General features: G+C 41.7%; 1 protein-coding gene across 5 annotated transcripts in view; it reads right to left on the reverse strand.

The window, feature by feature from the left end:
- The window catches only part of slc12a7b (solute carrier family 12 member 7b), a 108,452-nt gene that overhangs the window by 62,772 nt on the left and 20,544 nt on the right, over positions 1–25,136 (reverse strand). Inside the window, exon 1 of one of the 5 annotated variants that reach the window (XM_078281171.1) lies at positions 20,491–20,946. The exons of the other annotated variants lie outside the window; for them this stretch is intronic. Coding sequence (XP_078137297.1) covers positions 20,491–20,611 — 121 coding nt within the window. The 5' untranslated portion in view covers positions 20,612–20,946. Of the gene's footprint in view, positions 1–20,490; positions 20,947–25,136 lie in introns of those variants that run through there. 5 annotated transcript variants of the gene reach the window in all.

Below are 25,136 nucleotides of genomic sequence, written 5' to 3' on the forward strand. Positions count from 1 at the left end.
GTAGTGGTCCCTGGGGAACTCCAGTTATGGGGTCCAAAGTATAATGATACTGCTAGTAAGGTGCAGAAGTCAGGAATACTGCCTGTGCTGTGTGGATAATGTGAGGATCAGCTATTTCTGTGACAGCATGTGTGTGTGTGTGTGTGTGTGAGAAAAGTGGCCTGTGACGACGATGTCAGCGACATCAGCCATGCATCACAAAGTACCCTCGCACACACACACACACACACACACACCTCCCTTTCCTCAACCTCCCTGAGCTTCTGATTCCTGCTACACATACAAGCACGCATGCACGTGGATGTTGGAACACACACACACAAACAAAGAGGGAGGAGCAAAGTAAGCGAGGGAAGCAGTAGTATAACAGACAGACATCCTTAAAGGAGTGTGGCAGGAGAGAGAAGGAAGGATGGATGGATGGATGTGCACACACAATGCAATAATGTATTTTCTTTTCTACGGAAATCATTTGTGAGATTGTGGCGCTGAGAAATCAGAGACGACGCTTGTCATTCAAAGTAAAAGCTGTGCAGTATATCTTTTGAATCAATAACCCTTTGCTGCCTCAGCGAGCGGTGTAATTTACAATCAGACCTCCTGACTGACCTCCAGGGTGCCATGGGTGGAGTTGGCCAATCGATCAGCAAAGCACAGGGAGCGCACAGGACAATACAGCTGGAGGGTACGACAACATACTGTACTACCGGCAGGGCAGTCACAGGAGTCTCTCTCTCTCTCTCTAGGAAAGGAATTAGATTTTTTTTTTTTTATTAAATAAAGAGAAAAGCGGCTTTGTTTGGACTTTTTTTTTTCTAAAAAGGGCACTTTTTATTTATTTATTTATTTATTTATTCGGAAAATTCTGTCTTCCTTTCTTTTACTTGAAATATAGGCCTTACGTTTATTGTGCTCGGAATACTTGTATTTATGGTCAAAATAGCTATTTGTTTGCCATACAAATCCCATACGAGTTCAATGTGTCTGTATGACACACATTTGAAAATTGACAACGAATATTGTTGAAATGATATAGAAATGCACATTGTTGATTTTGTTTAATAGACGTAGGAGTAGGCTTTAGAACGGAATTTAGACATTACAAGGTACGGACCATTGCTGGGAGGACATTTTAATTGAATACCCCTGTTGTATACAGGATTTTATAGGATACTGGTATGGAGCCATGCAATCACAGGCATCTTTACAACTGTTTTAATGTCAACAGATGATAATTATATAGGCTATAATATAATTATAGTAAACTTAACTAGGCTAAGACTGGGTAACCCCATAAACATAGGTAGGGTTGCAACTAAGGATTGTTTTCATTATCCATAAGTCTGTGGACTATTTTTCAGATTAATCCTTTGATCTAGGGCTGCAACTAACACTTATTTTCACAGTCAATAAATCTGTCCATTATTTTCTCGATTAATCAATTCGTTGTTTGGTCTATAAAATATCAGAAAAGGGTTAAAAATGTCGATCACTGTTTTTGCAAAGCCATGATGATGCCCTCAAATGTCTTGTTTTGTCTACAACTCAAATATATTCAGTTTACTGTGACATGTAAGAAGCTGGAATCAGAGAATTTCTAATTCAAACTGATTTCTCCATTAATAAAATAGTTGGTGATTGATTTAAGAGTTGACAACTAATAGATGAATCTTTGCAAGGAGCCAAGGATGTGCCACAACCCCACAAACTAGGCTAGACAATGGCTGATCAACCTCTACCCCAGCTATTACTCCAAAGCTTTGGTGAACCTAGCACTCTGATCTATACCTTTGTCTTGGCTACCCATTGATCTTCCTGTCTAAAAGCATGTGAAGGGGGCAGTAATCACTTAACCAGATTAGGCTAATCCTGAACTTTTTATAAAACACAGAAGCCACGCCGAGGCTCCAGGGTTAAGGAAATCACGGCTTTAAAGCCACGGACAGTTTCTGCTGCCGTCCTCTGGCCGACCGTCAGTCAGGTGCAGGGGTTGAGGCATAGATTGTAAAAGTGAAGCCAAAACGTCCCGATCACCCCCTGGTGGCTGGCTCCAGTATAGGTTATAACTAAGTCAAGTCAACTTTCAAGTATCCTGCCCCCTCCATGTTAGCGGATGGGACGTGGTCCCAACTAAGGCTACATGTAAAATAATTTCTACCAATGATTTTTACTGTCTTTTTTGGTTGTTTCTTATCATGCTGATGTATGTTCATTTTTGTGATAGGTTTGGTTTCAATTTGTTATTTGATGCTATATAAAACGGAGTGAAAGGTCCTGATTGACAGCTGTGATTGACTCGCGATTGGTCAGGCGGGGGCGTATGGGCGGGACTTTGATACCGCAGCTCCACAGCCCGATCACTATAATGTGCAGGCTCTGGCTCCAAAATTACAAGATGGCAGCGCCCGTATAAGGGATATTTTGACCTCACTTTTGGTACAGTGGGAGAAACTGGAGACGGGTTGTCCATTTTTATATATAGTCTATGGTCAGGTGAGTGTCCTTCACCAGGCTGAGACGTAATAGCTGATGGTCAAAGACAGGCAAATTATAGCCCTGGAGCAGCCTGGGTGGGGAGTTGTGACAGTGACCACGACTCACTGGGGATTAGGGCTGGGTACAGACTACAATATTTTTTAGACCGACCGAATTGCCTCCTTAGTATCGAGTACCGAAAAATGGCTCGTCATTCAATACCCATTTTCATTACCTAAAGGAGTTAATCTCATCAGCGTCAGTGAGCCAGTAAGCACGCAGCATGCTTCTACCAAGATCTAATGATGTCTGTGATTGGCTGTCTGACGTTACACGTCGAAGAGACACGCAGGAAAAACTCTATTACACAGAGAGACAGGGCTCACGTAGTAGCTGAAAAATAAAAAGTCTGCCTTAAATTTGTAATTCATAAAATTGGTATAGAAAAAAGTATTGTTTAGGAACCGGTATCAGAGTCCCAGTATTGGTATCGGCATTGAATATTTTTGAACGATACCCAGCCCTACTGGAGGATTAAAACAGTTTTGACAAAAGGTAGGACTCAGGAGAGCAATGTATAAATAATAATTCAATAAATTGATATTTACTAAAGAAAACATTTGCTGACAAGTGGAAATTCAAAAAAATGTCCACCCAGCTTCCACTCGTCTGAACATCCACAGCCTGCATCATTAATTTGACAGATGTGTAGAAAGCAGAGCTTAAAGAGGGACTATCAAATCACACAGTAAGAAGGATTTAGCAGTATCACGTTCCACTTGGTCTGATGTCAGATAGGCTGCTGTCTGTTACTTTGTGTGTGTGTGTGTGTGTGTGTGTGTGTGTGTGTGTGTGTGTGCGCGCGCATGCGCACTAGTGTCTGTGTTGCACTTAATGACGTTCTAAGCCTTTTAAACCCTTCAGGTAAACAACACTCATCTGTTATGCAATACACAGTATGGGCAGGAATGAAGGAACAGAGAGACGAGGGTTACTGACAGTGTGTACTAGGGTCTAGGGTTATGGGTTTATTGCATACTTTAAAACATCCATACTGGGGAAATCATTGAAAATTGATCTGTTCTACCCACTCAACTGTTGAGTAAGAGAATCAGAATGGGGTTTATTATTAACTTTTCACATACAAGGAATTTGCTTTGCTGTTTGGTGCATACAATACACATTTTAAAATAAAGCAAGTACTATTACAGATACTATAACCAAAGCCAATATACCATAGCGGTTTTGAAATCGGAAATTTTTGTGCAGGATGGGCAAAAATATATTAGCAGGGGATGCGCAAAACTTTACAGAATCAGGACTATGTTCAAGTCAACTTTTCATCCTGGAGCGACTTTAAATTTAACTTATTGAACTTGTGCAGGTATATAAGAAGAGGAAACATTTGTGGACGCGGCTGAGACAGTGTGGGAGTATGTCAGAAAGGAAAAAAAGCGAGAAAGAGGGTCTGCCAGGGCTTGTAAGATCAATGTTACTTAGCGCCGTTTACACCTGAATCCTCACTCCCTTGTGTAAACACTGCATGATACAGGTAGGACAATGATAGTTAGTGATTGCTTGCACAGATAAGGTGCTTTGAAAAATGTCTCTCCATGGTCACTGCTAAATACTTACAAACACAATAGTCCTGTTTTTGAGCTGAGATGGATACAGAGCCTGAGACTTTGTGTTTCCTGTTCTGTCTTGATATAGAGCATCTGGGTTTTTCTCTTGCATTTCTATAGCTAGTTAATGACATACATATGTATTAAAGACATCAAATGGAAATTATACTTCCAAAATCCAAGGTACTACAAATCAAGAGCATCAAAGGCATTTAGATTATTATCAATGCAACAGAAACTAAAAAACATATTGGTTGGCACACAAGAGTAATGTAATTCTAGACAGTTGACATTCATCTGTACTTCTAAATTGCAAAGTCATCACAAGTGAGTGAAACAGCATCTGGTTGTATCACCGAGTCCTTCCCAATTGTTCTGGCCAAAAGTGCAAATGAATCATAGTCATGTGATAACAACAAAATCATCTGACTGCTGGACAAAAAGTAGACCACAGAAATCAAGCACGCACACACACATACACACACACACACACACACACACACACACACACACACACACACACACACACACACACACACACACACACACACACACACACACACACACACACACACACACACACACACACACACACACCGCTCTCCAGATGGTGTCACTATTCTTACAATACATTTTAGGATTTCATCCTGAATCACACCAGGTCATTCTCTAAACCTTCTATAATTACTCCCAGTGTCCCCTTCAAGTGTAGCAAAGTCAATTTAGAGGGATATGATGGCCTCTAGAAGAGGGGGATGTCGCCATTTAAGTGCTCCCAAAAATGCTATCTATTTTGGAATAAGTGTAAATGTACAATGTCCAAATTATGTTTTTTTGTTTGTCAGGGAGCTAAATCAGTCAGGCCTGCAACGCCCTGTGAAGCCGTCAACACCAAAGCTCAGCTATGTGATGATGTTGTCAGCTATAGTATAGCGTCTCTAAAGTTGGCAGAGATTTAATGACATGTTCAAAGACACTTTAGCAGAGAACAGGTTTGCATCTGGCTCCGACATGGCTTTTTGGCCTCTTAACTATGATGCAAATCATGGGGAGACATTTAACCTGTATATCTGCTCTTCTAAAAGTCTTGGCTCCTCGCCAGCTTTGTGGCTGGTAAACAGTACAAAAACAATCATGTCCTAGTAATTTGCTGAAGATTTACTCTTTGTAAAACAGACACACCATAAAAGCAAAGAACTCAGCATCACATTAAACAACTGTCCAAAATCACCACTATAAATATATTGTTTTGTTGTAATGCCTTAATTAGTGTCCCCTCACATTTGATAATGGAAATGTAGGCACATCAATAGCATTGACCCAGCACTTAGCTGTGGAGAGTAAGACTGCTAATAGCTGTTGGTGACCACATTCAAGGGTGGGGACATTTAGTTCAAACCAGACTTTAACCAAAGAGCTACTTTAAAGGGTAACTACTGTTTTTTCAACCCTTATTTCCTATGTTGTTGTGTGTAAGTGACTGAAAGGAAGAACAATCTTTGAAATTGGTCCAGTATTAAGTGTGAACGCTGTAACCGGCAGCCACAGACCGGGCTGCAATGTAACCCTGTAGGGCAAATGTTCATCGTCAGTTTGGTCCAGGAAAAGTTCTGTTTTTGCCAACTGGCAGACTCAGATTATTATTCTAAGTGTCTGACAACATTATGGAAAGGATCCCTTCAGAGATAGACCTTTATCAAACCTCTTAAAGACCTTTCTGTTTAACCAGAAACAGCTCCGAGGTAGCTAGCATTAAACCCACCAGACTTTTAAACAATACTTTTAGCGTGTATAGAGCCAACATATTTTCACATGTAAATCAGTAAACTATGTGTTTATTTCAACAAAGCTAGAGTTGTGATGGTTGGAAAAGACGACCCAAAACGGCTTTTCATAGTTTTATTTTGTTTCTGTCGACTTTGAATGTGTATTTTACGGTGTTGAAATGATGTTTATTTACATGGAGTCTGGTGGGTTTAGGGAACGCAATTTCGCGGATGTTTTTATGTTTAAAAAAAGGATCTTACTCTTTAACAGAAAGGTCGACCTCCTTAGAAATCCTTTCCATAATGTTGTCAGACACTTAGAATATTAATCTGAGTCTGTCAGTGGCAAAACGAGCACTTTTGTGAAGGTAAATACAAGCTGGACAGTTGTCCTATTAACTTACATTGTAGCTTGTTTCTCCGCTGCAGACTGCAGTGATCTTACTTAATACTAGACCAATGTCAAAGATTGTTGTTCCCATCAGTCACTTAGACACAAAAACATAGGGACATAAGGTCCAGGTTGAGAAAAAAAAAGGTAGTTACCCTTTAAGCATGTTTATTGGTTTGCTTCTGATTGGAGGAGCAATGTCACACCAGGTCTAAATGTAACAGACATGTGAATTGTTCGGCTTGTTAACATAGCCTAGTCAAGAGAAAGGAACTGGAGTTTACCATGTTTGTACAGCCAATAAACATGGTAAACTACAATGTGAACGAAAGCCTTATGACCCCTGAGGGCCTCACACAAACTACAGCAAGTAGTGAAAGAGTATATCTAGAGAAAAGATACAGCCACAAAAATGTGTGTGCTTGTTGGTTGAGGGCTTATCAGAGACACCATATTGAGAGCTGGGAACCGGTGGGGAGGAGATCACTGAACAGGAAGCAGGAAGCAGCTGTCAGGTAGGACTGTCTGACTAAATTCAATTAAATGTTATGTTATTTATAGTGTCAAATCGGAAGTTATTTCAGGACAATTTTCATATAGAGCACACTATATCTTAAGGAAACCCAACATTCCCCAATGAGCAAACACTTGGTGCTACGGTGGGGAGGAAAACGTCCTTTTAAAGGCAGAAACCTCAAGAAGAACCTGGCTCTAAACCATCCAATGAGCAGGAATCCAAATGTTCTCTTAGCTGAACGGTTCAAGATTGTTAACTACTTTTTAGCTTTACCTTGGAATGTATCAAGGTGAAGGCCTGAAAGAGATAATGGCTTTATGAAGGGATTTCTCCAATACAAATTTTGACATCTGGACACAATTTGATGTATGTACATCATATGTAGGATTTTGTTTCCTAGGTACATGCCAAGTGATGAGTCTCAACCTGAATATTTTGCCTGTCCTTATCTTTGCAAGCCTCAAAACAAAACCTCAAACCACGTGTTCATACTGGTTATGTAGCTTTGAGGACCTCCCATGTTTGGCCAAATCTCAGTGAAGTTTACATTTTAGTTGTATATAGTGTTAAGCAAATGCTTGAGGTTTAACTGAGGTGGCGGTTAACTGCTGTATTTCTTTTTATTTCAATTCAATTTTATTTATAGTATCAAATCATAACAAGGGTCAAGACACTTTACAGATAGAGTAGATCTAAACCACACTCTATAATTTACAAAGACCCAACAATTCTAGTAATTCCCCCAAGAGCCAGCATTTAGTGCGACAGTGGTGAGGAAAAACTTCCTTTTAGAAAAAAGAAACCTCGGGTTGTGAGGAAAACTTTCTTTAAGGGAGAAACCTGGGACAGACCCAGGCTCTTGGTAGGCGGTGTCTGACGGTGCCGGTTGGGGGTGTGATGAACAATAACAGTCACAATAAAGATAATGGAACAGTGACTAGAAATAGTAGTTGTAGTAGTTCATGTCATAGCAGGGCACTGCAGGGCACAGCAGAGCGTAGCAGGACTTAGCAGGGCGTAGCAGGGTACTGCAGGGCACAGCAGAGCGTAGCAGGGTGTAACAGGGCATAGCAAGGCATGTAGCAGGACCACAGCGACAGCTGCAACCATGATTTAGGTGCCACCCTAATCCAAGGAAACATGCTGGGTGAAAGAAAACATAAGGACTCCGGGGAATAAGCTCCCCAGAGCTAGGTTAGTAACAAGCATTTCTGGGACATGGATGCACAGAGATGGAAAGAGAGATGAGAGAGGAGCTCAGTGTGTCAAAGGAAGTCCCCTGGCAGTCTAAAACTATAACAGCATAATTAAAAGAGACAGGTGAAGGAGAGGAGCCTTGTCGGGCTAGAACTCTCCCCCGCCGGATCGGGCTGTACTGGCCTGCCTCCCTCTACTTTGATTATATGGTAGATGAATCTGACAACTATGAAGAGAAGCAGAGAAGAGAAGGGGTTCCGTGTCTGCAGACACACACCCTCCCCCGCCGGTCGAGGCGGACGCTGAAACTCCTCACTCCCTAACTATAAGCTTTATCAAAAAGGAGGGTTTTAAGTTTACTCTTAAATGTAGAGATGGTGTCTGCCTCCTGAACCCAGACTGGGAGCTGGTTCCACAAGAGAGGAGCCTGATAACTGAAGGCTCTGGCTCCCATCCTACTTTTAGAGACTCTAGGAACCACAAGTAACTCTGCATTCTGGGAGCGCAGTGCTCTAGTGGGGCAATAAGGTGTGTGTATATATATATATATATATATATATATATATATATATATATATATATATACATATATATATATATATTTTTTTTAATATGTAACACACACACACTAAGTTTCAAGGCTGGCCTTGCTAAATCAAATATTCTGTGGGATAATATGTCATGGCACATTATGTCCCAGTCCTTGTCTCACACCCTACATTCCTAAAGTAATCTTCTCTCTCTCTCTTTTCTCTTCCCTGCATTCATTCTTCACTCACATACAACACACACCAATCAGCATACTACACCACAGAGACAAGGGGCGGCCTTGACTAATATTCTTATTCAACTTTATTGTCATTGCACATATCACAAGTACATAGCAACGAAATGTAGTTAGCGTCTAACCAGAAGTGCTTTAAGCAGTGATTAAATAACATATGCTACAGTATATACAGAGTACAAGGTATGAAATTATATATAAATATATGTGTCTATATGAGTGTCTATTACTACAGGTATGTGCAGGCTATGAACAGGCTATGACTATGGCTATGGTAATACAGAATAAATAACTATACAGTACATACAGAAGTGCAACATTTTGAGTATTGGAGGGATTTGCATAAGGTATATTGACCTGACTGAAACCAATGTTACATTAGGAACACCATCTTCCTTTGTCCACGTTAGGACACAGGAAGACTCCCACACCCCTCAAACCAAACTGGGAACTCCAATAACATACATGGCTTATTATAGCTAATAAGCCATTCCTCATACATCCCATAATACATTTCCTTAACTGTCATTATCAACCTCAACTTAATCTCAAAGCTTCTTTCCCAACTTTACAGTTCAAACAGTCATACCAGTCATGGTCTATATCTACAATGTTCCACTTCCGGGATTGCTTGGGTGCCGCCGGAAATTCCGCCGGACTAAAAACCTTTGAACGTACACACGTTCCACCAAAACAAGTTCCTTCCCGAGATTATTTTGCAGAGGCATGACGATTTTGCTTGGTTTAAAGAAATGCCGATAAACTAGAGCATGTTTTTCTCCTATCCCGGAATGCTGTGTGGACTAGCTAGACCCTCCTCCGCAGCACTGTGGAGGAAGGTCTGGCAATGCGAGACTATACCAGTCACAGGGTTTCCCGCAGCACTTTGCAGTTTAGGCGGCCCGCCTTAACAACACGCGCATGCCGCCTTAACTGAGTCTTCAAAAAATATATATATTTAACCGCCGTGTTACTCTGTCCTGTTTGAGTGGCTGTAATGTACAAGTCGCATCAACGCAGTCTGTAGGAAACAAGGTAACAGTGAGTTGTCAAGATACCACCAATCACAACGGAAAGAGCATTTGCTGGCGGTGAGTGCAACTGTCATTTATTCACATTTAAAGGGATAAATCGCCATTTCACCGCCGCATGTGCGTCGGAGTTTGTCAACAAATGTGCGGCAGCTGGGGCATGGGTCAGTGTATATTTTGGTCATTCGATTTTCATTTCATAAACAGGTATTAAAAAACAAAAAACAAATGGTTATTTGATTTACGTTTTAAAATACAAAATTGTTTCCTTTTCATGGTCAAAAGGGAATGGGAGAAATTTAAAATATGTTTTTATTTTCATTTTCTATTTCTAATAACAAAAAATAAAATCACTCGAAAACAGAAACAAAAAAAGGCCTGTTTTTTCATATTCATTTCCAATGCAACAGCGCCAGTGTAGGCTACCACTGTCAGTGTTGCTTTCAGCCCAGGCTAAAATGACTTTGAAAACCTAGCTATACTCTTGATAATGCTTGGAGGGACTTTATTTCATAATGTCACATTTCTTTATTCCCCTTTCTCCCTGCCGCCCTCTGACTCTCTGTCTCTACCCGCAGCAGACAGCTTCGCCCGAAGAGAGTCAAACCAGCTGAGGACTTGACTTTCAGTTCACAGCTGTAACGTTACTGTTACATTAACGTTACCGTTACAGCGCCAAAGTCTGGTCCCAGCAAACCTCCGGTGCTGGGTCTAATGTTATAATGTTAGCTGCTGCCGCTGCAGCTAGCTAGCAGGTGTAACCTAACCTGTCACCTGGGTCCCTGGTTCGCTCCATGTTCGCTCCCCGGTGCTGACTGACTCTGGTCCGTCTGCAGAGCTAGCGTTACCCGCTCTAGCTAAGCTGGGAATCAGACCAATCTGCTGCGCTCGTGTTTTATTCAAATTTTCTTTTCTTTGCAGATAGTGATATGCTTTGATGCACTGATGTCAGGCAGGCTTGCTAGTTGCCAACCAAACTTCCTTTGAATATAACGTGCAAATAAATAGACGGAAATAAATAAAGGTCCCCTGAAATAAATACATATAGGCTATGAATGACTAATGCACATATGTATGCCTCATTTATGTATTTCATGATGTATTTCATAGCCATATTTATGTATATTAATGTAAAGAGGTGCAAAAAACGGATGATCAGTCGCTCAGGAAGGTATAGGCTACAGTTTCCCTCAACTGCAGCCTGGTTTAAAGCAGAACTGGTAGGCTCCACCGGTGCTACTCATGGATGTCAAGACAACGTGCTACTGCCTTGAAAATGCAACATCCGGGCTCAGAATATGAAAAAAACTTTTTTTCATTTCTGTTTTCTAGTGATTTAATTTTTTGTTATAGGAAATAGAAACTTAAAATCAAAGCATGTATTAAATTTCCACATTCCCTTTTGACAATGAAAAGGAAAAAACGCCTTGTATTTCAATTTCAAATTTTGTATTTTAAAATGAAAATCAAATAACCATTCGTTTTTTTGTTTTTTAATACCTGTTAATGAAATGAAAATTGAATGACCAAAACATACACTGACCGGCATGCCCGGGCAGAGACAGGGTGAGTGGACTTACCGGAGCCTTGGCATACGGCAGGCAGAGAGCATTTATATATGTTTCTCTGTCCTATTCTTCACATCAGTGAGGCTTTCTTCTCTTGTTTCAACGAAGTGAATACATGACGAAGTGACTGGAAATATCCATCAGCTCTCGTGCGTGGATTCTCAACGTCCCGGCTGTTGCCCGGTCTTTGAGACCCAGCTGTTCACAATACACGGTTAGTTAGCGTAGTTAACACTACACACAGTGAAATGACGTGTCCTGTTTTTGATTTCACGCATACTATCTGCTTTGGAGTGAGTGAAGCTATGGGCTGAGCTCTGTTATCTCAGAGCTGGTTGTTTTGGAGAAGAGTTGTCAGGCAAAGTGGAAGAGCTCGTGGCTCACGGAGGATGATGGGAGCAATGCCAGTAAAATTGTTATAGCACTTTTTTTGAAAATAGTTTAATGAGCTTAAAATTGCACATTGCAACTATTGTTTTGAAAAGCTGGTTATTTATTATTTATTATTATTTAAACGTAATATTTAATGTAGTGTGTAGTACAGAGTCTGCACTACAGAGATGTATTAATTATATATTTAAATTAAATATTTAGTGTAGTGTGTAGTATAGAGTCTACTACTACTAATAGACTCTATACCCCCCCCGGTCAGATGGCAACCCTACCACCTTAACTAATACATTTTCTGCGGGAAACCCTGAGTCATAACCCAAAACAGAATGTAGAGGCATGAACTCAGGTCATTATGTTCCCACAGTGAAGGAGCCCTCCCTGAATCGTTGGGGATTTTGAGAAGCTCCCCTTTGGCAACCTGTTGCTTTATTTCAACCACACTGATGGTAGCTTAGCATGCTAATGCAACGCAAAGGAACATTATTTGAAGGATTCAATGCAAGTTTTGATACAAAAAAAGACGACAACTGTCTAGGAGGAAATATATACACATGGAAAATGATTAGGTTAGAGATTAAAGTATTTGTTATGGATAATCCAACGTGTGACTTTTGATACAATGGTACAAGGTTGAGAAAGTTGATGCTAATGAGTGAAATATTATTGGGTAAACTATTCGACTGAAAAAGGATAAGTCACCCAAACAAATTATCTAGGTTCTCGCAACACAGCTGAACATGTATTACTCACATAGATTGTAAGAAACTAGTATGTAATTCAAACCCCAACATCAGACTGCCATCATGATTGCATGGTAGCTTGCTGAAAACATATTGCATGTGACGCTTGTAAAATACAGCTAGGACATGGGCAGTATGCAAAAGCAAAGAGACTAAACAACATTATAGGGAGAGAAGAAGAAACAGAAAATACAAACAGCCACATACAGATGGCAGCTTTGAACAGAACCAGACCTACCTGGGAAAAAAAACAGGAAACCCATGTCTGGGACAGAGGCAGCACCACCGCAGGCACTTGGTCTAATCACCTGCTTATTTTCAGCTTAAACACTACAATAAGGTTGCATTTTACTAAAGCAGTTTTGCATTTAGCTTTGTAAACAAGGGAACAACCACTATAAACACACATTGCACACTGCTACTGAAGCAATAAGCTCCACATACTATGTGTCATTTATTCAAAAGGCGTGGCTTTGTGCAGCGTTGTGCATATACATACATACATACATACATATCGTAGGCGCGTTAAATTGTAGTCCAATTACGTGTTTAGGTACGGTTAGTTTTAACAGCTAATGCGAGCCGTACGATAGCATTAATAAAAACCACAGGTTCAAGCCTGTATCGGCATTGACTAACTCCCTTAACGAGCTGCAGAGGCAGCAGCATCCCGCTCCGTCTCTCTGCTGAGCCCTGTTCACATAACAGCAGCAGTTAAACTGTATTTGACACTATGAAGGTTAAACTTTGCAATTAATCAGCAGTTCATATGCATGCCGAACAGTAGGGGCGGTCCTTTACACTACTACTGTATATTCAACATCACTAATAATTTATTGATCAAAAGAATGTATTTCAAAACAGAAAACATAACACTTCATCACATTTTGTATTCATAACACAATTGTATTATGCTACACATTAGCTACAACAGTAATGACAGTCACCTTATGAAAGTCACTCAACTTTTTTAACTTAGGAGCAAAATGTGCTCCTTGGGGAAAAAAGTTACCTTCATGGCCTGTTCATATTAATCAAATGAACTGGACTTTGTGTTCAAGTGTAGTCGGATATGAAAGCTTCTTTACTGCATTATATTCTATTATTTTTATATTTTGATTTGTTACCTGCCACCATAAGTTTGTGTTTTCCTTGACATAAATAAATAAGTTTTCAACTCAAATTTGTGCCTAAAAATGTATCAGAATACAGAAAAATACTCTTTTGACGCTCAACATTTCTTGGGGAAGGAGCCTCAGACCCCCCACTTAATATCTGTCCACCCAAAGGCACATTCTGAGCCAGGAAAAACCCTGACTGCGACTGGTCAGCTTTGCTAAGCTTGGTAGCGTTGCATTCCCCCCCGACTCATTTCCTGGTTCTCCTTAAACAACTTGAAATCAAGGAGATGGTTCACTCTTCCTGCTACAGATTTCTGACCGAGATACGCTAGAACGACGCAGACACACCAGCGCACAAGTATAAATCCCACAGTGAAGGCTCTGCGTAGAGCCTACGTACTACTATACCACACAGTCTCACGGCAGTTCGTGAAATGGTCACGTCATTTTTAATCTATCGATTCGTAGGTTTATGTCATTTTTTTCATGATGGTCAGCACGTTTTTTAAACTAATGTATTTCAATGGGAAGCATCTTTCGTGATCACGGCACGATTCTGTCAGTAGGCCGTGAAATGAACACGATCGCCAAATATTCCGTGATGTGGGTGTGACGGTTGGATTTAGAAAAAGAAGAACTGGACGGTTGGGTTTAGGAAAAGAAGAACGGACAGTTGGGATTTAGAAAAAGAAGAACTGGACGGTTGGGTTTAGGAAAAGAAGAACGGACAGTTGGGTTTAGGAAAAGAAGAACGGGACGGTTGGGTTTAGGAAAAGAAGAACGGGACGGTTGGGTTTAGGTAAAGAAGAACGGGACGGTTGGGTTTAGGAAAAGAAGAACGGACAGTTGGGTTTAGGAAAAGAAGAACGGACAGTTGGGTTTAGGAAAAGAAGAACGGGACAGTTGGGTTTAGGAAAAGAAGAACGGACAGTTGGATTTAGGTAAAGAAGAACGGGACGGTTGGGTTTAGGAAAAGAAGAATGGGACAGTTGGGTTTAGGTAAAGAAGAACGGGATGGTGGATTTAGGAAAAGAAGAACGGACGGTTGGGTTTAGGTAAAGAAGAACGGACAGTTGGGTTTAGGAAAAGAAGAACGGACGGTTGGGTTTAGGAAAAGAAGAACGGACGGTTGGGTTTAGGAAAAGAAGAACGGGACAGTTGGGTTTAGGAAAAGAAGAACGAGACGGTTGGGTTTAGGAAAAGAAGAACAGGACGGTTGGGTTTAGGAAAAGAAGAACGGGACGGTTGGATTTAGAAAAAGAAGAACTGGACGGTTGGGTTTAGGAAAAGAAGAATGGACAGTTGGGTTTAGGAAAAGAAGAACGGGACGGTTTAGGAAAAGAAGAACAGGACGGTTGGGTTTAGGAAAAGAAGAACGGATGGTTGGGTTTAGGAAAAGAAGAACGGGACGGTTGGGTTTAGGAAAAGAAGAACGGACGGTTGGATTTAGGTAAAGAAGAACGGGACGGTTGGGTTTAGGAAAAGAAGAATGGGACGGTTGGGTTTAGGAAAAGAAGAACGGGACGGTTGGGTTTAGGAAAAGAAGAGCGGGACGGTTGGGTTTAGGTAAAGAAGAACGGGACGGTTGGGTTTAGGAAAAGAAGAACGGGACGGTTGGGTTTAGGAAAAGAAGAACGGGACGGTTGGGTTTAGGAAAAGAAGAACTGGACGGTTGGGTTTAGGAAAAGAAAAACGGACAGTTGGGTTTAGGAAAAGAAGAACGGGACGGTTGGGTTTAGGAAAAGAAGAACGGACAGTTGGGTTTAGGAAAAGAAGAACGGACGGTTGGGTTTAGGAAAAGAAGAACGGACGGTTGGGTTTAGGAAAAGAAGAACGGACGGTTGGGTTTAGGAAAAGAAGAACGGGACGGTTGGGTTTAGGAAAAGAAGAACGGGACGGTTGGATTTAGGAAAAGAAGAACGGGACGGTTGGGTTTAGGAAAAGAAGAACGGGACGGTTGGGTTTAGGAAAAGAAGAACTGGACGGTTGGGTTTAGGAAACGTGACACGCGGGACACAATCCCCGGTCTCCTGGGTGAAAGTCCTGTGTTGTTTGACCCAGCCTTTCATACTACTCGCTAACATAGTCGGTCTTAATACATTAGTTTAAAAAACGTGCTGACCATCACAAAAAAAAAAAGAGATAAACGTGCCCGTGTACATGAATCAATAGATTAAATTACGTGACCATTTCACAAATTACCGTGAGACTGGGCTGTACTATAACATACATTCACTCTTGGGGAGTCAATACTAGAGGTCTACACAGGGCTGTTATTTTAATCCAGCGCCAGCCACCTTCCACAGAATTTTTGATGATTATGTACGCTCCTGCTCACACACTGCCCCACTGCCATGCACCTATGCAACCCTGTGTTCTGTCGAAAATCTGTCTGCCCTACGCGGCAGAGAAAATAAGACACATGGAGCCCTTATGGATTTTATTAATCTAAACAATTTCAAATACAGTTGCCTAATGTCAGCTTTAGATGACTGAAGATAAACTGAATATAAGCCTTTATAAAAGACTATAAAAGCAAAAAGAAACAACTTCAGCAAAAGGCACTGTGAACTTATACAGTAGATTCAGACCCTCAAATTAACAATAAGCTTGAGTCCGGTGGAATCCCCAATGAGAAGAGGGGTAACAATAAGGTGATGAAGGGATTTTTAAGCCAAAGAATTCTCAGGATAATAGAACCATCAACTCAGCAGTACATAGTCAAACGGAGACTTTCAGTTCAGTTACACACAGTGAAACCTACAGTGCACAGGCACTGTTAGGCCTCACCAACTGTGACCTATGTCAACTATGAACTGGTTTTTAAATGTTTTAAAAAGTGCAGTCAATAACACTGTTTATGTGTGTTTCATTGGCAAAACACAAGCCAAGCTCTTCTATTGTGTTTCAACGTGTTTTCATGTGGATTCACATAGAAGAGAGGAACAAATAGCACTGAATTGGCCAAGATATCAAGTTGGCATTCAGTATACAGTCTTGTTTTGTTGTTTGAACACTTGTTACTTTCCTTCCACCACTGATTCACACAGAACATATTTTTTTTAATTAACTTGTTGTGTTGTGGACATTTCTTGTTAGAAGAATGGCTAACTGTGTGAGATAAGGTAGAAGAGGGTGACACAAAAACACCCAAAAGGGATTGAAGTCTGACATTATTTGATCTATGCTTTTACTTTACCAGGATATTAAACAAATGTCTCAGAAGTCCAAACTGGACCTCCTAAATAGAGGGTTTCTGCAGGTTTTACCAAGTCAAATGTAAGACTTTACTTCTTTTTTTTATGAATTAAATTTAAGACCTATATCACGACATTAAAATACACAGAAATGCAGAGTCACAAAAGTACTTGCAAAGTAAATAAATGTATTCATATTGAACTCACATTTAGATTTTGAAATGTTAGACTTTTTAAGACCCCCGGCAGAAACCCCGTAAATACTGGGTTCATGGGAGTGAGTTAGCTAGGACACAAACCTAATTTTCAGAAGGAAAAAGTCAACGGGAATAGAGACAGAACCGAAAGGGAGGGTAAGACAAACAATGAATTCAGAGTGAATGAGAAGAACTGGACATTACACCCCCCACTCAGCCAACAGGAAGCAAGCCAGCGGGATAATCAATAACAGTTACTGCTATTTGACCCGGCCCTTCCTACACAACATGATCATGAACAACATTTACCCTATTAAGGACCCTCACTAGTAACCCTTCAACCATTATCTTGAACTGCTGCTACTTACCCTCACATTGTACTTTATGTTCGTACTGTGTTTATGTGGACACTGCATTTTTTTCATGTTCACATTGCAATACAATAGCATTTGTACAATCCATTGTTTTAGCAACATCATTTTTTTTAACCTACTCTTACTTTTCAACCTAATCTCACTTTACTTCTACTTAAACATTTGTATTTCTTGCACTGTAGCTATGTCTCATCATGTTGGTTATTATGGTTGCATGTGCACAAACATGCACTGGGGGGGAAACCAAAGCACGCCGCAGTATGATATCCTGCATTACTATCATAATAAAATGCCATTCTCTCTCCAACAGTCTGTAAAATCTTACCCAGCATGCAGCCGTAATTGCAGCTCCACGGCAGAAATTAAATACTGGGAACTGATTCGCTCTAGTGTGTAAGTGCTGTAAAAGCAGAGACTTCACTAACAACAGTCTGGCAAAACATGGAGTGTTAGAGAGGAGTTTGTTAAATATGCACTCCATGACCTCTCCCTGCTGAATATTCTCGGAAAAAAGAGAGGGCTTTAAAACTTTGCCCTGGCTTTATGCCTTCAAACAGGTAAATATCATGCTGATACTCTTGGCAGAAGCCAAAGAGAAGGGAAACAATTTTGTTCAAACACCAAATCTCTAATGTTACTTTGATGTCCAGGTAGAATGAATTACGTGTCAAGAAAAAGGTATTCAGATTAGTGGGGCAAAGGTAAGCCAAGTGTTACCAAGTCCAGAAAACTGTTGTTATTAAAAACAGGTACTATATCAGGCTTCGCAAAGTTTTGAAAGGTTTTCAAATTGGGAACGGGGGCAGATTTGCTGAACTTCACACATACAGTCATGTGCAGAAGTTAGCACACCCATGCTAAAGTTGACTAAAAAGAGGAATACAAAAAATTATCTTTTGGAACTTGATCTTAATGCCTTAATTAAAAAAATGAGGAAAAATCCAATATTTAAGGACACCAATTTTCTTTGTGAATGAATAATGTATCGTGAATAAATAAATGTTCTTAAAATACAGGGGGCATAAGTCAGTACACCCCTATGTTAAATTCCCATAGAGGCAGCAGACTTTTATTTTTAAAGGCCAGTTATTTCATGGATCCAGGATACTATGATCCTGATAAAGTTCCCTTGGCCCCCACATCATCACATACCCCTCACCATACCCAGAGATTGGCATGGGGTACTTTCCATAAAATCATCTCTCAATGCAAATCAAACCAGCTATTAGACTAACTGAAATACAACCATGTTAATCTCTAGGTATGGTGAGGGGTATGTGATGATGTGGGGGGGCTATTTTAATTCCAAAGGCCAGGGGAACTTTATCAGGATGCATAGTATCCTGGATACTATGCATCCTGATAAAGAGATGATAGAGAGATGATTTTATGGAAAGTATCCCATGCCAATCTCTGGGTATGGTGAGGGGTATGTGGTGATGTGGGGGCCAAGGGAACTTTATCAGGATCATAGTATCCTGGACCCATGAAATAACTGGCCTTTAAAAATAAAACTCTGCTGCCTCTATGGGAATTTAACATAGGGGTGTACTGACTTATGCCCCCTGTATTTTAAGGAAGAAGATTTATTTATTTACGATACATTATTCATTCACAAAGAAAATTGGTGTCCTTAAATATTGGATTTTTCCTCATTTTTTTAATTAAGGCATTAAGATCAATTTCCAAACGATGATTTTTTTATTCCTCTTTTTAGTCAACTTTAGCATGGGTGTGCTAACTTCTGCACATGACTGTACAGTAATACATCGACAAGTGCTATTCAAGTTAATGCATGTATTTTGTCTTGTCCAGCAGGGTTCACATGGGAATATGTATCATGCTTAAGACAATGGCACTCTGTTAAGGTTATCCTAGTCTTGCATTGCCAGACCTTCCTCCACAGTGCTGCGGAGGAGGGTCTGGTTAGTCCACACAGCATTCCGGGACGGGAGCAAAACGTGCTCTGGTTTATTGGCATTTCTTTAAACCAATCACAATCGTCATGGGTGGCGGTAAGCGCCGGACGCAGCAACGGTGCTGCTGCAAAACAGCCTCGGGAAGGAACTCGTTTTGGTGGAACGTGTATGTTCAAAAGTAGTTTTAGTCGTGCAACAGAAAACTCAGATTGGACAGATAGTCTAGCTAGCTGTCTGGATTTACCCTGCAGAGATCTGAGGAGCAGTTAACCATAGTCCTCACAAATCCACCGGAGTTTAGAAAGCCAACACAAACAAAGCGGAGAGGGACATCTGGTGGAATTTCCGGCGGCACCTGAACAATCCCAGAATTGGAATGTCATCGACAGAGACTAGGGTTATCATGTTGTTTGTTGCTCACTAAAGTTCACAGAAAGGACTTCAGAGGGTGAGTCATGTCAGAGGTTGCATGTCAATGGTAATCAACACAGAGAGATGTTAGGATATGCAAAAGTCATGGGTGTCCCAATTAGAGCATCTGCGCTTGTCCTGTGTTTGTAACTACAACACTTGGAGACCTGGCAGTATATTGAAACAATACGAAATAGGAAAAAAAAATAGAATAAAAATAAATGGTTTGTTGAGAAACACACTGTATACAAAAGAAAGGCAACCTATGGTATGGAATGGGGTAAATAAAGGGAATTAGGAAAGAGATTCAGGCCAAAGGGGAAACACTGGAATGGAACAAAAATTCACGTGCAACTCCATTGAGCGGCAGTGGCGTGTGAGGGAAACCGTCATCTCACGCAGTTGCTGGAAAATGAACAAGCCTTCCCTGAAATCCACTGTCTTCCCTACACATTATCCACCCACACACAGCCCATAAACAGTTCTTTCTAAAAAACATAGGAAACAGTAACCCTTGCAATAAAGCCAAATTATCAGCGTGCACTGGATACTCTCTGCAAAGTCTGGAACTTGCTGGGACTACTTCTCTATCTACTGTCACAGAAAAGTAAAGATGTGTTTCAAACTTTAAAAAGGTGCCAAGGCTGGTAAAGTCTCACTTCAGAATAGAGATCTGTGAATTAGTGGAGCTTAAAAAGTTGTGAACTTTGAATTAGCATTAAATATCTCATTTGCGTTTATCGACCACCTGACGGAGCTAAAAAACAACAACATCTGATCTCACCTGCGGCGTCCTCCTCTTCCTCTTTCAGCACATTGTTGTCATCCACATCGTCCTCCTCGTTCCCCTTTTTTGCCTTTTTAGTGTTGTCCTTCACTGGGACAACAGTGAAGTTGGTAGGCATTTTTACACCATGTGCTTCCTCTCAATGTCTCCTGTTTGCCGCACTCTTATCTCTTTCTCCTCTCTCCTCCCTCTCCCTCCCTCTCCCTCCCTCTCGGCTCTGCTGCACCTCTCTCTCTTCCTCTGTCCAACAGCTGTCACTCCTCTCCTTTCTTGCTCTGCCCTCAGTTGTTTGCTTTATCGAGACTTACTGCCCTGGTTTACTTTACTCTCGTGTGCAGACGTCAGGGTGTACTTCTGAGTTTTTGTCCCTATCGCTAGGATTCTGCTGTTCACCCATGTGACCCCGAGCCCCCCGACGCACCAACTATCCAAATAAGGAAGAGCACGACTGTCCCGCCCAATGGGGGCAGTACTCACAAACAGAAAAAAAAACATGAAATGCATTTGTGCTCGTGAGCGTGTGAGAGCATACATATGGCTCTTTCTGTGCCTGAGAGCAGAGCCTCTGCCTTTGTTCAAAGAGAGGAAGAACTCCAGAGTTGTTCCAACGAGGAAGGTTTGCGCACCCACAAACACATTTATATTTCCTCACTTCCTATGCAGTGTTATTTGAGCCCATGTGCATAGTCAGAAGTGGGCAGGGCTGATTTAAAGACGCATACCATTTAAACACACACCCCTGAAGAGGGTTAGCACACATGCATGCACATGCTAACACACACATTCAACCTCTGCATTGCATGTACATGTCATTATAAGTGCAAAGTATGTTACTGTGAAAAGACACTTAAATACACAGGGAGAGGGAGGGGGAACTGAGGGAGTCAAAGAGTTGAGAGGGAAGTGAATCAATGCATGTGTCAATTTCATGCTCTTATCTCTTCAGAGCAACCTCTGAAATACGAGGTGCAGTGTTGACAACAGAGACAAACACAAGCCTGACAATTATGGGTCTGCGGTTAGATTCAAAACCTGAGAAAATGTGTGCAGTGGCAAAAAAAACAAATGTTTTGGGACAGTGTCATGTCACTATTTTTCCAGTGTCAGATCTTTTTGACACTGTTTTGGTGTGGAGTGGAGGGGGCAAGGAGAGCGTGATTAACATGTTAGTCTGGAGAAAACGTCAGTCTTCTGGCCCACAGCCCGCTGCTTCGAAGCCCAGCATCACCACACAGCTAGCAAACGGTAATGTCCTCCATGAGTTCACCTGGAACTCCCAGACAGCAAGTATGTTTCTCTCTGCTGTTTCACATAGCTAACGTTAGGCTGTGACAGACAGTGGCAGAGAGAAACAGACTTACTTTCTGTTTGGGAGCTCTAGGTGAAGTCGGGAAAGCCGTTGCTGTAGAGATGTACGGTAAAGCCAGAGGCTGACTGCGGTCAAGCTGTCAGTGAGCACTGTGCACGGAGATGAGGCACTATTCTCTGTTTTGCTGTGCTGGTCGGCGTTCTTCTTCAACAATTAGCGTCAGACTAGAACACTTGTAATGTTACTGCCCCCGTCAGGTCCGAAAAAATCAGTTCTGCCACGTTTTCAAAGTATCGGTTCTCGTGACATCCCTACAGTAGTGTGATGAGAAATGCTGAAAGGAACCCTGCTTAAAGAAAAAGCCACAGCAGCAAATGTTGTTTCATTCTTTCATAATGCTACAGCCCTTGAGCCTCATTTGGCTGCTTACATCTGGAGCTCCACCCAGAACACCCCTCTCCCCCTTTTGTTCCCCAACATGGGAAGGGTGGGGGCTGCAGGATTGAATTTGAGTGAGGCAGTGATGAATTTACACTATTGGTCAGAGTAAGTGGTGACATGAGTGTTGGTGTTTCCCAATTGGCCGTTGCTCTTTCGAAATGAATAGGCGGTTTACAGCCGTTGACTGCAGTTCATTCCCAACTCATCATACACCAATAGACGGAATAATGTGCAAGTCTTAGATGAATAATCTCTAAGGGATGTCGGAAGTGTGAATTAGTGCAAGGTCTTCTCGCACACACGCAGTGTATACAACACAAAGAAATGTAGCCTAGTGACAGGTATCTCAACTAACTAAGGCTGAGTGGAGGTTAATTAGCATAGCTCCAGGCGGGGACACAAGGAGGTTAGCTGGACTGGACCATAGTTTGCTACAGACCCGGCCGCCAAAACCAACATGGCTGCCACAGCTACGGCCGTGCTGCCGGTGTTATGACCGTTTCCCCGTTAAGAAGCGTTTCCCCTATGTCACGGCAGAATCTTTCCTATTGGCTTGCCAGGCTGAGGTGGGTGTGGTTTACCTGCGTCACAGCCGCTAGGAGTTTACAAAGCGGAAGTTATGGACAGACTAAAGGGCAGTCAGAGAGGAAGGACGTGTTTCTGAATGTCACGGGGAAGGAATTCTCTTTTTCCAAATCAAATTGTGTTAATAGTATTTGTCCGTGTCTTAAATGTCTAAAAATAAACTCACCGCAGCATCGAGGCTGATCACCAGCGGACCAAAACAAAGGTAGGCCCATCCACTTAACCTGTAGCCTGACAGACCAGGTGTAGAGTCAAATGTACAAGCAGCCAAACTTTGGAAGCCCCTAGACACGCAACAATACTATCAAGTTGTGGTTATGCCGTGACACCTATCTTAACCTGAACCAAATCTTGTGCCCTTACCTTAACAACGGAGGGGCGTTGGGGCGGCTGTGGCTCAGGAGGTAGAGCTTTTCACAACAAGGTTCGATGCCCAGCTCCTCCTGTCCACATGTCGAAGTGTCCTTAAGCAAGACACCTCACCCCAAGTTTCTCCCGATGGCAGGCCAGCGCCTTGCATGGCAGCTTCACCACTATCGGTGTATGAATGTGTATTTGAATGGTTGAATTATAGGCAAATTGTAAAGTGCTTTCTCCAATAAGGAAGAGAGGCACTATATAAACGCAGACCATTTACCATTTTAATAGTAGGTTCTCTCCAACTTCACCCCAGCTACTGAAAATACCATCACTGAACTCATCCTCAAAGCCAAACCCACTACCTGTCTGCCATCTAGTTCCCCCTTAATCACAAAAATAATGAACTCCTCCCTCACCTCTGGAACTGCACCCCCCACTCTAAAAATGTCTGAAATTACACCCCCCATTTAAAAAACTCTGTCGACCCAGCTGACCTAAACCATTACAGGCCCATCTCCAACCTTCCCTTCATCTGTAAAGGGTAGTTGCGAGGGTAGTTGCCAGTCAGCTTCAGTCCCACCTTGACTCAAACAACCTCCATGAACCCTTCCAATCTGGTTTCTGCCCTAAACTCAGTACTGAAACTGCCCTGGTTAAAATCACTGACTCCTCCGCTCAGCTGAAATCATAACAGAGGTTATCTCAGGACACTTTACAGACAGAGTAGGTCTACACTCTATAATTTACACAGACCCAACAATTCCCACAAGAGCATGCATTTGGTGTGACAGCGTGTGAAAGACTTCTTTTAACAGTCGAAACACACCGGGCGCGTATAGCAGGGTAGCACGCGTATAGCAGAGTAGCACAGCTCTTTTTATTTCGGCGCCAATGTTATCCAATCTGTCCGTTCATACCGGGCGCGTAGCATGCGCGTCTGTCCAGGCACTGCAGCAATAGTTTCGGCGTCTCCTCTATTTCTTGCGTGAGATGCGAGAGTATGTGTCAAGCCAGACAGGTAATCACATACAGGAAGACCACAGTGCAGCCGGATACTTTACAAAAAATAAAACATCTAGGTTCATGGTGATTTTGGCTGTCTTGACTTCTCACAGCGAGACACACAATCAGGCACACGGAGAGGGAGACTGACTGACAGACAGAAAAGAGTGACACACACACAATTACCACAGTTTCCCCACTCATCCTGTCTCTTTCTATTTATTTTTTGTATTAGTTTATTTGTCAGGGATAATGCAGCGCACATTATTACATACATAATTATCACAGTCAAAGCCATAACACTATGTGTCGATGTGTTGCATAAAAGGTTTCTAGCCAATTTTCTAGCTAATTTGAAACCCCATATATATATATATATATAACCCCATATATATATATATATATATAGTGTGAGTTACACAATCATGCAGCAGATACATATTACATCAACATTTCATAGATTCATGACCACATTACAGCAAACAATTACAACACAAACCCCAAGCACCCAGCCACTCAGAGAGAGAGAGAGACAGACACAGACACAGAGAGAGACACAGAGAGACACAGAGACACAGACACAGAGAGAGACACAGAGAGAGACACAGAGACTGGCCGGGCACACGATCAGGCAACTATCTACGCAAAGTGACACTTGCGCACCCGGTGTGTTCCAGCTGTAAGAAGCAGAAACCTCGGACAAAACCTGGCTCTTGATGGGCGGCCATCTGACGCGACCGGTTGGTGAGAGAGAGGGAGAGAAATAGAGAGACACTAAACTTCTTTCCTCTGTCTACAAACAGGTGTAATTAAGTAACTAAGAACAAAAGGGAACATTTTGGGGGTACTTCACTATAGAGGAAGAACACGGAGAATTCAATTTACCAGAACACTTGTCACATACCATATCAGTAAAGCACCAACCATCCAATCGGGTATTTCAGAA

The sequence above is a fragment of the Sander vitreus genome, chromosome 22 (genome assembly GCF_031162955.1).
Source record: "Sander vitreus isolate 19-12246 chromosome 22, sanVit1, whole genome shotgun sequence".
In the NCBI taxonomy this organism is placed as follows: domain Eukaryota; kingdom Metazoa; phylum Chordata; class Actinopteri; order Perciformes; family Percidae; genus Sander; species Sander vitreus.